General features: G+C 39.4%; 1 protein-coding gene across 2 annotated transcripts in view; it reads right to left on the bottom strand.

The window, feature by feature from the left end:
* Positions 1-4,239: 4,239 nt before the first annotated feature.
* Positions 4,240-14,107, bottom strand: part of Tbc1d15 (TBC1 domain family member 15) — a 64,195-nt gene continuing 54,327 nt past the window's right edge. For both annotated transcript variants that reach the window (XM_059245130.1, XM_059245131.1), the window contains 5 exons: positions 11,577-11,676; positions 10,713-10,810; positions 7,174-7,290; positions 6,620-6,706; positions 4,240-4,621 (listed from right to left, as the gene is read on the bottom strand). In XM_059245130.1, coding sequence (XP_059101113.1) covers positions 4,400-4,621; positions 6,620-6,706; positions 7,174-7,290; positions 10,713-10,810; positions 11,577-11,676 — 624 coding nt within the window. In that variant the 3' untranslated portion in view covers positions 4,240-4,399. The remainder of the gene's footprint in view (positions 4,622-6,619; positions 6,707-7,173; positions 7,291-10,712; positions 10,811-11,576; positions 11,677-14,107) is intronic.

Below are 14,107 nucleotides of genomic sequence, written 5' to 3'. Positions count from 1 at the left end.
GGTTTTAACACAGAGCCCTGCAATTCCCATTTCCTAGACTCGCCAAAGACTACCAGATATTTCTCAGAAAATCGGGCAGAATGTGGGAGGACCAGGTGAAAGAAGACAACACTCTTCTCCGCAGCTGGAAATGGGAACCAACTGATCAAGCTGCTGTGTTCAGAATCCCTGTGGGCGGCTCTGGTCTTATTCACATGCATTTTATTCAATAATAATGGGAGACAAATCTCCTATGATGAAGTCTTAAGGAGTATACATGTTGTTGGTTCTGAGTCTTTATGTGATCGGAGAAAAGCACAAAAAGCAGATACCCTTTCCGGGAGGAGGGAATGAAAAACCAGGGCAAAACGTTGTCATGGGCCGTTTGGAAGAAACCACCACAGCTGGTCAGTGGTCACTGAGAAGGGAAATGAGAGCTACTGACAGGCAGACAGGGGACATCCAAAGGGAAACAATCTGTGACAGACAAGAGCCGCAAAGGGCCAGAAGGATGTCTTCTGTGTGCTTCTAGCTGAGGAATGATCATGGTAAGGCGGGCTGTGAGCAAGCTCTATACATCTAATGTATATATGAACTCTATATTCATGGGGATGACAGACTGTGAGCAAGTTCTATACATCCAATGTACATATGCCCTCCATATTCATGGGGATGACAACCTGGCTGTGGTCCAGTAAGTAGCTGACTTCCTGCCCAAGAATAGATACCATGGAAGCCAAGCAGAAACCCAGACCATGAGAGCTGAAATCAAAGACAAGTTAGGACAGGCTTGAAAGCATGGATGACAGGGAAGAACAGGAAGCAGAGGCAGAACTGGAAACTGACAGAAGTCTGTTTGAAATCACAGCAGGGGCTTTGGGCAAAACAGTAAAATGACTGATACCTCCTGTACCTTAACCTCCAGGAGTGACAGCTGCCGGAGGAGGAGGAGGAGGAGGAGGAGGAGGAGGAGGAGGAGGAGGAGGAGGAGGAGGAGGAGGAGGGAGATGATCAGAAAGCCATGCAGTCCCACTGGCCCCACTCCAGAGGTAGGGCACCTGGGTGGGCCCTCGGGCCCTCCCACAGTCCTCCTGTTAGTGTACGCACATTCCTCCGCGAGTTGACATCTCTCTCATGCGCCCTTGCACTACACCTGCTGGGAGGCATTGCACTTTGGAGACTGTCCCATGCTAGTGTTTCTTCACTCTTGCCGAGATTTGGGGATCACAAAAAGTATTCTTACGAAGGTGGTGTAATTAGACACACCATTTTCAGAAATATAAACTTAGACATCTTTCCACTTTTTCATGAATCAATTCTTAGATGACTGAATGCTGAAGACTCTATATATGAGTGTAAAATACTATGTAAGTATACTTTAATACATTTCTACTTAAAAAAAAAATCAAGGGGAAAAATCTCCAAAAAATAGGCTGTCACTTCTTACTAAAACCAAGGCAAGCATACCTAGAGCAAATCTACTTTAGAATTTCAATTACCTTTTTAAAACTTAAGAATATGCCTGACCATCACTCCCAATGTTGAAGAAATACAACATAATAGTAGTACTTTAACTTCCAGGGAACTCAGGAAATTGCTTGGATGCCCATTGTTAGCATTACTTCCAAAGATTCTGATTCAGTAGGTCTGAAGAAACGGAACATGCAATTTGCTAATGCAGACCAAGGAACTACAGGTGAACACTCAATATTTTGAGGTTCAGGACATAAAATTAGCATGCATCATAAATTATATTATTACTATGTTAAGTAATTTACAATGCTTCTCAACTTGAGAAAAAACAAAACATTTTTGGGAAATCATGACTTCTCTCTAAAATTACACATACACCCTAGGTTTCATATACTCTACGACAGTGTTCTCAACCTTCCTAACACTGCGACCCTTTAATAAGTTCCTCATGTTGTTCGTGGTGACCCCCAACTATAAAATGATTCTCGTTGCTGCTTCATGACTGTAATTTTGCTGTTGTGAATTGTAATGTAAGCATCTGTGTTTTCTGATGGTCTTAGGCAATCTCTGGGAAAGGGGTCGTGACCCACAGGTTGAGAATTGTTGCTCTAAGATCTTTATACACCCTCTAAAAACTCAAAAGTGAAAATGTCGGGGACATCAATGCACACCAGGTAAACCCATAATGACCATGATATGTTATCCAAACTATGCTAGGAATGGGCACAAGGGACTCCCTGTAAGATTAGTCAGGACCCATCCCAATTCTCAGTACTTTCAAGCTCAATAAAAACTACTCTCCCGAAAGGACTCCTGAAAAAGATTGTCTCTATTGACCAATACTAAAGTTTTCTGCATATAGAGAGACGAAAAATCTAGAAACATAAACAAAACAGGTTCTTAAATATAAATGTGTTTCCCATACACTCAGAAAAATTAAAAATATGCACAAAGTTAGAAACTTTCTAAATTTTAACATTCTTATGTATCACATAATATACATTTTCTACATGCTAAAAGGGTATAAGCAGAACATTTTGTGAACACTGAAATTATCTTTTCAAAAGTTACACCAAGAAATTTACCTGAACTACATATTCTAACAATCCCAATAGAATAAGTTTACACTGTGTTCCTAACCGGATTTTGTCGGCTGATTAAGACGTAACCCAACTCTAATGCATTCTCATTCCTATATAAAAAACAATGCACTTGACAGAAATGCAGTTTAGTAAAAATATTTTAACAAGCAGTCTCATAACAAAACTTGACAAAAGTTCAACTTATGAAACATATTAAATTTTCTTTAATCTGAAGTCGACATCGCATTACGTAGGAAAAAGTCCGAACACCCACTGTCCAGGAAGAACAAGGAGGACATCAAGATGTTCTGAGCAATTTCCTGATCAGCAGGAAATGAAAGGCTGGAGATGCTGGCTTGTGAGCAGCTTACTTCTTCTAGACAGGCTTACTCATTATTAACTGATAAGAGATAACACGATATTAAAAACTTAAATCTAATGGTCCTAGTGCCATGACTCAACTGGGGGAAAGTTCCTTTGGTATCCTCACTTTCTGGGGAAGAAGCAAGCCAGTCTCTCTGCATTACCATTGTAGAGCAGCTGCTTTCCTGACTCAGATAACTATGGCCTTCAAGACACAGTGTTTATACTGACGAAGAAGTGCTTCCAAGGATAAAAGGAGTCGTTGGTTTATTACTTCTACAACTCACTGAAATGACGACTTCCATAAGGAAAACCTGTGATACCTGGAGGTCCACCTGGAGTTATTCCGATGAAGAACCAAGTTTCTAAGTGTAATTTAACTGAAAACACTACTTTCAGCTTTGAATTTATTTTAATGATATGTACAAGAGTTTAGCAAATTACAATTGAAACGGAATCAGTTATGTTAATTCCACATAACTTAAAATCATGCAATACTGCATGGTAAAAACAGCTTCATTCATATACAAAAAATATTACCTTGAGACTCATGACAGTGCCTGGAAATTTTTGACATAAGCTTTCTGAAAAGAATACTTTATAAAAATTTAAAGATCTGATTAACCAATTAATGCATTATTAGGAAAGATAATAAACATTATTAGTAAAGTGAGGTTACAGTGATTAATTTTAAAATTATACCAGGTATAGATAGGGCTGAATGTAGTCTCATTAAATAAATGTTCAGTTAAGAAAATAGTTTTGAAAAAGATCTTATATTGAAGCCATGTATTTTGTTGAATCAGTTTATATAAATCAATAGTCAAGTTTATTCAGTTAAAGAAAATAGGACTATGTTTTCTTATACTCATAAATAGTACTTATATATAGTCTATATACAAGTGAAGAAAAATTCTTTGTAAAAAACATACTGCCAATCCACTTGCTAAGGTTGAAGTAGTTCTTTATCCACACAGTAACTACATTGGTGAAAATGTCTAATTTAAATCACATTCAACCAGCATAAATATGTAAGCTGAGTATTGTTGTAAACAATAGAAAAATCAAATTTGTTTACATTTTTAAATCTCATCACCGAGTAACAATCTCCTCAGCTTAGAATGCTTTATAAAGGCTCAACATTTAATTTTATCAAGTCCAAAGCCCACTAAAGAGTAAACAATGAATGCTTTTCAAAGTGCGTAATTTCCAAAGCATCCACTTGTAGTATTTATCCAATCCCAGTTCATCAGCAACAAAATAAAATACACTTAGCTATAAAAATACTAAGGAATGTTATTGAAAAGGAAAGGCTATTTGGTAGAAGTAACTACAAAAATAATTAGTTTAAAACTTTGTAAAGCTTTAATGCAAGAACATCAGTACACTGTCTTTCCATAAAACTTAAAGCATGATCAATACCAAGACTGTAAATGTCTACCTTGCATGTACTTAAAAAGGAATTACAACAAAGTATCTCTTAAAAAATGTAAGACAAATGATCATGCAGGTGTTAATCTGCAGGCGTTTGGGGATGATAATGTCTGTGCTGGGCTGTCGTCTTTGGCTTCACTGGCAGCAGCGAGGATGGGCAAGGTGTTACTCCGAGGCGCAGATGTGGGACAAGCAGTGCCAACGTTTTCATCCTCACCCGTGTCTGAATCTGGCGTTGTAACTTCGCTGTCCTGAAGCCCCAGGATCTCACAAACTGCTTGTGGCAATTCCTGCATACCAAAAAAAAAAAAAAAAAAAAAAAAAATCAAATATAAAATCATTTATTTACTACTGAGGAAAAATAATATTCACAAAGTAACCCTTTAATACTACTTCATTTCGGAGTCCGAGCATTTATTTCAACAGTGTAAGTGCCCCACGCTCTTCTCTCACCATCTGTATTTCAAAAGAAATTCTAGCCATCTCATCCACTTTCCTAGTTAGCTTTAAATGTCAACACGACACAGCCTAGAGTCATCTGAAAAGATTCTCAATTGAGGGACTGCCCAGCTCAGCCTGGCCTGTAGCCGTGTCTGTAGGGGTTGTCTGGATTGCTAATGGACGTAGCAGGCCCGGCCCGCCATTCCCTGAACAAGTGGTGCTGGGATGGGCTGCATAAGAAAGCTGGGTAGGAGCCGGAGAAGGCTCGGTTAGCTCACAACTGCCCGAAACCCCAGCCAGGGGAACCAACATCTCTGACCTCCAAGGACATATTCTCTCACATGCTCATTCATACACACAGAACAGAAAGACAGTCAAGTCAGACACACACACACACACACACACACACACACATCTGTGACAAGCACTAGCTAACAAGCATGAGCCTCTTCAATGGCTCCGACTTCCCTCCATGATGGGCTGGGACCTCTAGGTGGAAACAGGCCTCTCCCAGTGAGCTCTGGGTCGGTGTTCTGTCACACAGCAGAGTGGAGTCAAAACAGAAGCAGTTCCTGGACCTCACCCAGACTCGTCACTCTACCCAGTGTCTCCCAGAGGGAGCTGCTTCTCACGGCTGTCTGCTTGCTTGCTATGGCCTTTACAGTTCATTAAATTGTATAGGGGTTCATGTAGCCCAGGCTAGACTCAAACTCATTACACAGCTGAGGCTGGCCTTAAACTCATGATCCTCATAACTCCACCTCTCCAATGGTGGGACTGTAAGGACGCACCAACCAAACCCCATTTGGTTTTCTAACATTTCGAATTTACCTCTTTCCTCTCCTGTTCGTAGTTATTCTATCTCCCCAGGAAACACTAGCTCCTTAAAGATTCAAAGTAATCTTACAGGCGGGTTTTGAAACAGAGTAGCTATCCAACAAACTTCCCTGGAACTAAACTAAATAACTATTTGGACCCATGGAGGATGGGGAAATGATACAAAGCAGAAACAAAAATTCTAAAAATGAAAAAGCCATCAGTTCCTATGAATTATGGGGTTTGGCTGGGTCTGCTTATGTTTCTGAGCTTTGAACAGAAAGGTGTGAGACTTTTCCTCCCTGCCTCCACCCTCTTCCTCCTGATGCTGGCAGGGACCCAAGTCTGCTTTTCTGATTCTCTGGGCTTCCTTCTTGTCTCCACACCCACCACCACCACCACCACGCCCCCAGAGCTGCCATGCTGGCCTAAACAGAACTGTTTGTCTTCCTTTCTCCTTCATCCCCTCCTCTGAGCAGCTACTGAGATTTGCAACTTGTCTGCCCTGGAGTTTTTCTTTAACTTTATTATAATTTTAAAATAAAATTGTCTGAGTTTTAAAGTAAAACAAGGGGGGGGGGCGCTATAATGATTTGGTTTAAATTCAGATAAAACCTTAAATTTATCTTTGTTTTTAGAAACAAGAGCCTGATGAAAAATGTAGTAAGATAAACTACCATCCACATGCTTCTGGTCATCACCTATCTTTGGTGCTGGATGTTGCATATTTAATAAGAGATCCTGTTCTGTATTCATTAAGTTGGATAATGTATTACCACTTAAAATCTACAGCCTCCAGTTGTAGAAATATTTTCATTACTTTTGCCATTTTGCCAATTAAATGTTTCCAATCTGGCATAATCAGTCAACTGTTTTCAATTAAGTGAGGTAAACTTACAAAAGTAACTAAAACAAAAGCTTTGTGTCTGCCCTCCATCTGCTGACTGCTGTCCACTTTCTTTAGAAGAAAATCCTTCCTTAGCTGATAAAAAGAGGGAGAAAATACTGCAATTATTTGCAACCCTGTATACCTTGCACTGTGCCATCTGTAGGGAAATTGCTTCGGCTTTACATAGTATATCTTCCACATCAATTTTCATGGACAATTCATTGATGTGCTAAAAAAAATCAACAGAAGAGAACGATAATCAAAACAGAAAGCTCTATTATGTTCTAAAACATAAGCAATTTATTACCAATTATACTGCACTGCAGATATTACCCATAATATAAAAAATTCACATACTACAAATCCACAGAAAATCCAATACCTCTTTCATTAGATTCTTCAGGTTTTAAAGCCAAAGAATAACTAATAAGCTTATAGAACATTAAACCTGCAGCCATCTCAAATCTTCTAGCTCATAGTTATAAGAAACCATTTGCTGAATTTACTTTTCTTCCTAAATAGCCACCTGATAATAACTGAGCAATATATATTTACTAAAGTGTCACTCTCAGAAAACCAGGGGGACACAGTGTGAGTTACTCGTAAGATTCAACAACACTCCAAAGAGATGTTTTGTGCATGAGGACCACTGGAGAGAAGCACCAGAATACCATCATCTAGTGAGAGAAGAGCCACCTTAAGTATTTCATTGAAGCCATAACGCCTTTCCATTATCTGCTGCTTTTCTGACTCCAGGATAGCACAACACAGAAGAAGATGGAAGTTCTTACAGGGCAGTTCCGTCCACATTACCTACAAAACATGGAAGTTACTTAGTAAACAAAATCCATTCTAAATTATTTCCTCAAAAAATACATGCTAATTCTGAAGCAATAAACATGCCTAGTTGGGATAGTCCACTGTTTCTACCCAACACATGCGAACTGAAGGGGTTACATAGGAATTAAAATCAAGTTAATATCTGATCTACTTCCAGTGTGACTCTTCAAATAACTACAGTGAGCAGCTAATAATCAAAAGCACTACTGACTAATGGCACACTCATAAGGTCAGCCTTAAAACACAAAGGTCAGATCTTTTCCAATATTTTTCTGAACTTTGACTTTCTCACAAATCTTCAGTACTTAGAAAAATTAAGGGGGATTAAATCCTACAAATTAAAAAAGGCCTAATTATAGTACATAAGAGCAGAAACAACCAGAGATACCTCTACACCATATACAGTAAAAACCCTGTATTATATCCTATAACTCAAGATCAAGAGTATCCCTGATTCCAACAAAAAACAAAGGAACTACACAAAATTAACACCCCAACTACAAACACATTTGAGCAATGCCTACATTTTATCCTAAATATGGGTTGATGCCAACAAACTCAAGACAAGACCTTTGTTTCCCCCGGTAATATACTTAATGACATCTTTTCTTGGAAGAAAAAGGAACCACACAAACCATGCCAGTGGAGCATAGCTGAAATGCCTTTACTTTCATAAGGAATACATCAAGTTAATCCAGCTTCAGAAATTTAATTACAAGGCAATTAACCTCAAAGTTTCGGGCTACTTGGTAAACACAGACTCGGGAGTTAGTCCAGCTAAGTGGTAACAGTATTTTTAATTCATCTTTAAAGAGTTCAGGTTCTCATTCCAGGGCAGGCCCCATGTCCAGGAGTAGGAGCCACCACAAACAACTCCATGCTTCATTTGTTTTGGGGTTTGTGCACATTATTGTTTGTTTGTTTGTATGTATGCGTGCACTCGTGTGTTTTAAGAGAGAATGAGAAAGGAAATAAAGCTGGGTGGTTGGGGAGGGGGAGGATCTGGGAGGAGTTGTAAGAGGGGAAAACATGATCAAAGTATATTATATGAAAACAAACTGTAAAAAAAAAAAAAAAGTCCAGGTTCTACTTATACATATCTGATACACATTTAAGTAGGAATCCACGCAGAACACAGCAGCACAAAGCAATATCCTTCAACTAGCACACAGCCTTCTCTACCGGAAGTGCAGGAACCAATTCCCAGCTGTGAAAGGAGTTCGCTACGTATGTATTACATACGTATTCCTTGATAGAAATTCTGTCATTCTTAGTTTTTATAAAGATATGACAATAATAAGACATTATACTAGTACTGTACTTTTTAAAACCATGCTAGATCTGTTATTAACAGATACTCAACAAGAGCAATAAAAAAGGTCATTTTCTGTTTTTCATTGAAAGTTACTCTGAGTAGAAAATGGAATAAAGGGATACTCAAAACAGAAAAATGAATCCCCTTTATAGAGAAAAGAAAGAGAAATGGAACAGGGGTACTAATTAAAGAGAACTATATCTTTTTTTGAAAATAAAGAAAAAGTAGCAGCATGGGGAGGGAAAGAGGCAGGATATGCTTGTTATTTATTATTATCAGTGTGTTGTAACTTAAATTCATTGAAAAAGGAAAACACAAGCTATCTCCTTTGTAATGTCTCAGTCTATAAACCAAAACTTTCTAAAATGTATACCCAAATGTAACCCTCTTCACAAAACCTCCAATCAGAAAGTAGTTGACTACCCCCTGCTGTCCGAGCCTCTGCTGCACAGAGGGTGTGTCCTGCCAGACAGCATTCTCAGATGAGTACGGCTGATGAGTGCTCTTCACTCTCACCGGCAAGTTCATCTAGTCTGCTGCTAAGGCATTCTCTTAGTGGTATTAGAATATACTTCTTAGGGATTCCAGCACAGAAGAATAATTGAGACTTCCAGCTTTATCAACTGAATAACTACTGGATTCTTGGCCTTTCTATTGGGAACTAAACTGCTGTGAGCTACTCTAATAAATCCTCTTTTTATATTCACAAATAAACCCCCCCATTTTGTTTTCATTCTATCGGTTCTATTCCTATACAGAACCCTGACTAACCATGACTAACTCAAGAAAGACATAGCTGGGTCATACGGTATTATCTAATTTTGGCTTTTTGGGGAACCTACACAAGATGAAACCCATACCTAGCACATTATTGGGCCAAGAAACTGCAGATAGATGGGTCATAGGCCCTAAAAGAGAACCTACTATTAGTCTACTAAATGGACATAGTATAAAACCAACTCCTAATGACTTATTTTTATACCTATGGAGACACACATGTGTCTCTGAACCCTCATCAGGGAGGCTTCTATTTGCAGTAAATGGTGACTGACATAAAGACACACACAACTGGCCAAGGTATAGAGAATGAATCAGAAGAGTACTCAGCCCTAAAGGGGGCATATACACTACACCCCTTCCACGGGGTGGATCACTGTGGAAGAGGGTGTGGAAAGAGTGTAGAAGCCAGAGATGGTGGCTGATTACAAAGAAACAGTCTCTTATGGACACAGCAGGGAAGGTGAACAGCTGAATTTACACTGGCTGTGACAGCACACATAAGACCTGTTCAAGCCCAGGCTAGACCAAATCCCAGCAGGGGGAGGGGAGCTGAGCACACAATATGACCCCGAGCTGTGGAGCTATTAGCAACTGTTAGCTGCTGGAAAAGGAGAGAGAGTTTCCTCTAAGAGTGTACCCCTGGTAAGCTGACCACCCTCCAGTGATCTAATAGTGTACCCCTGGTAAGCTGACCACCCTCCAGTGATCTAAGAGTGTACCCCTGGTAAGCTGACCACCCTCCAGTGAAAGCTATTTGGGCAACACAAATCAGTCTTGTAGGGTTCTAAAAGGGGGAGAGAGGGGGGAGTGTGAAAGTGGGTGGGTAGGGAAGGGGGAGAGAGAGGGGAGTGTGAAAGTGGGTGGGTAGGGAAGGGGGAGAGAGAGGGGAGTGTGAAAGTGGGTGGGTAGGGAAGGGAAGGGGGAGAGAGAGGGGAGTGTGAAAGTGGGTGGGTAGGGAAGGGGGAGTGGACTTGGGAAGAACTGGGGAAGGGGTGAATACAATTAAAACATATAAAGCTCTCAAAAGAATAAAAATCTGAAAATAAAAAATAATAAAGTCAAATCTACCAAATACAGGCTACAAGTAGCAATGATCTAGAGAACTCTTTCTGGGATACTTGGCTTCAAATCTTAGTGCTGTGCTCTGAAGAGACAGTCCAGGAACCAAGAGTTGTTAGAGAAGATCACAAATGCATTTTCAAACCCACTTGCCTTAGAAATTTCAGGGAAGCTATGAGAATATACTTATAACTCTACACAGAATAAATTGTTTCTTTCCATAATAAATGTAAGAACTTACCTCCCATAATCGGAGAATATCTAGAAAACTAAATTCCCTTTTAAATCTGATTAAAAGCCATCTGAAGCAAAAATATAGATATCCAGAGTCCTGGGATTCTATACAGAAGAAAAAAAATAGGGCTTATTCTTACGCTAATATGTCAGAACCGAGGAACCTTTATCAAACTCCAATTTATCTATGCATTCTACGTATGTCTGACTATATTCTGTCCATTCAAGGAAGCAACTGAAATGTACAGGTTAACTTATTTTTTAAAAACCACTAAACAAATGAGTCAGTGTGTGACAACATGATACCAAGTGATCTTACCCTTCTTAAAAACTTAGCAACAGCAGTGGGCACTGTTGTCTTTAAGAGTTCCTTTAAGCCGGACACGGTGGCACACACCTTTAATCCCAGCACTTGGGAGGCAGAGGCAGGCGGATCTCTGAGTTTAAGGCCAGCCTGGTCTACAGAGTGAGCTCCAGGACAGCCAGGGCCGTTACACAGAGAAACCATGTCTCGAAGAACCAAAAAAGAAAGAGAGAGAGAGAGAGAGAGAGAGAGAGAGAGAGAGAGAGAGAGAGAGAGAGAAAGAGGAAGAGTTCCTTTACCAGGACTGGAGAGCTAGCTCAACAGTTAAAAGTGCTTGCTGCTCTTGCAGAGGATTTGGGTTCAATTCCCAGCACTCACATGGTGGCTCATAACCGTTCATAACCCCAGTTCCAGGGAATCAGACAGGCACACACATGGTATGCATACATCCATGCAGGCCAAACATTCATACACATAAAATAAATATTTTTTTTACAGTTGAAAAAAAAGGTCCTTTACATGTTTACCCTACAACCTGCTGTGTGTACTTGTATTCACCCAACTTACCTAAATAGCTACAAAATCCGCTGTCTAATAATCTCAGTAAGGTGCTCAGCTGGATTAACTGGGTCTTCATGCCTTGCATTTGTTCTTCAAAATTTTGATGCTTTAAAAGAAAAATAATTATTACCACATAATATTTAGTATTTCAAAATACATTATTACTGATAATTAAACATAGGATCCCTAGCGACAAATACAGGACTTCTACTGTACTGATTGTGATAAATAAACAATTGACAGAAAAGCTAAAGCATCACTAAAGGGAAGGGAAAAAAAGAAAAAAAACACCCTTGCTCTCAAACAAGGTTTATTTTCTCCCTCTATTTATTTGATTTAGATTAAGAAGAACACAGGGGTGGCGGCAGCAGACTGACCAATAGCAATATCCCTTTCTTTTTTTTTTTTTTTTTTTTTTTTTTTTGGTTTTTCGAGACAGGGTTTCTCTGTGTAGCTTTGCGCCTTTCCTGGAACTCACTTGGTAGTCCAGGCTGGCCTCGAACTCACAGAGATCCGCCTGGCTCTGCCTCCCGAGTGCTGGGATTAAAGGCGTGCGCCACCACCGCCCGGCTGCAATATCCCTTTCTTATGCTGCAGAAAATGTTTAGAGAAAGGAGCACATGTTCTGGGACATAAACAGTTATCAAATTGTTTCCATTATTAAACATTCCTTCAAATAAGCATATGAAACAAAATTGATTTTAGCTTAACATAAACCTCATTTTAAAGAACAAATAACTTTTTCGATTTGCTAAGAACAGGGCACTTGGGAAGTCAAAGCCGTGAGCATGACCATATGAACTACTACTACCTGTCTTGTACAAAGCTTTCTCACAAGTGCAAAGGTTATACACCGTGATGCTGCCATAGACTGAACACAGGAGCAGATACGGAAAGCCGTACTGTATTAAACAGACATTTTGAAATGTCATTGGAAAAGATGATTTCTTGGAAAAAATATATGCAAGGTGTACGTGGAGTTGTATGAGGCATCTAGCTATCTAAGTATTTATAAATGCTGCGGTATTAACTTTTCATATGATCAAACATGAACAGTTCTTGAAGTGAAAGGCTGTGAACTGCTGTAGTTTGCGTGCTCAAACAGCCTTCAGTGTTGACTAGTTTCCCTGTCAACACTGAGACAAACAACCAAGATGCCAGAACAAATACTCTCAAAGTCCTGCGGGCATTCCGACCCTTAACTCAGAAGTCTCTACTTCTCTATGCTCCCCACCTCCCCAGCCTTCGTGAAAAGCCTTAAACAACAACTTCACACCATCCCCTCACACTTTTTCAATAGTACTATAGGAGTACTTTAGCAAAACTATCAGTTTAGAAGCCATTCTTGATTGTAAAACTTTCTCTTCAATGAACTAAGGAATCAGCTTAATAAACTCATGCCTCCAGAATATAGTTCCTCGGTTACCAGAGGAACTATTGGGAAGGACAAAATGAATTCGCCAATCGACAGGATTTTTGCTTTCACAGTCAAAAATTACAGTTGGTTTGGAGTACCAAGATGACTAAGTCATGCTATAAAAAAGCATCTAGAAAACGATGGAAATCTACTCTGAGAGAGCAAAAGGTAATAAAGGACTTCTGACTGTGTCTTGGGAACACAGGGATGAGAAGATGAAAGTAGACCTATATGGTAACAGATGATGAACACAGCAAAGTGCAGTATGTCCCTTGCAGTCTCAGCCTTCAACTACACTTTATAAACTAAAGAATCTGTCGGCATTAGGTTCAGCAATCACAAAAGGAGGGAACCAGTTACATGGAGGAAAGCCAAACAAAGACCAGGAGTCAGAAGCAAGGTCAAGTGAAAGCACAGGAAGCAGTACTAACACAACCCAACAGCCAGGCAGGTGCTGACTGCCCCACACTGCCTTCCACAGGAATGCCACATGGTAAACGTGTTAGCAGACTAAAAAGAGATCCTTTACAATAAAGACTACAACAGTCCCCAGACTCTTCTGTAGAGAGAAAAGCATAGAACACTGACTGAAAAAAAGACAAAATGAAGAAACTGAAAGTTCCTGGTACATGAAGAAGACTATAAATTATAAATGTATAGAGAGAATAGTCTTTATGTATAAGACCTAAATACATGCACATGTGCATATTTTGGCATCTGAAATTATATGTCAATAAATTTGAGTATGATAATGCTGGTTCTTTTGTTGAAAATTATTACAAGTAAGAAAATAAACACAATATGTTCACATTAATTGGGGGATATATACTGTAAGCAGAAGGTTGAACTAAATACCGGCTAAAGATTCATGTATTGATTCTACAAAAATCTGTTGAATGACTTCATGTAGAGCATTAGGAAAATTCTGCATTCTACAAATATATGATCCTGTAACAAGGAACACACCAGTTCTAGTGAACAAAAGATAAACAACAAAACCACAAGGAGGATAGACAATTTTTATGAAATCATCATCAGTTGTACAGACCTTCATAACAAATGCCTCAGGTTTCCAGAGCACTTGGGAGTAATTGGAACTCAGAAGGTAGGTAAATCAACC

The sequence above is a fragment of the Peromyscus eremicus genome, chromosome 18 (genome assembly GCF_949786415.1).
Source record: "Peromyscus eremicus chromosome 18, PerEre_H2_v1, whole genome shotgun sequence".
Lineage (NCBI taxonomy): Eukaryota > Metazoa > Chordata > Mammalia > Rodentia > Cricetidae > Peromyscus > Peromyscus eremicus.
This window is presented reverse-complemented; position numbering and strand designations above follow the sequence as displayed.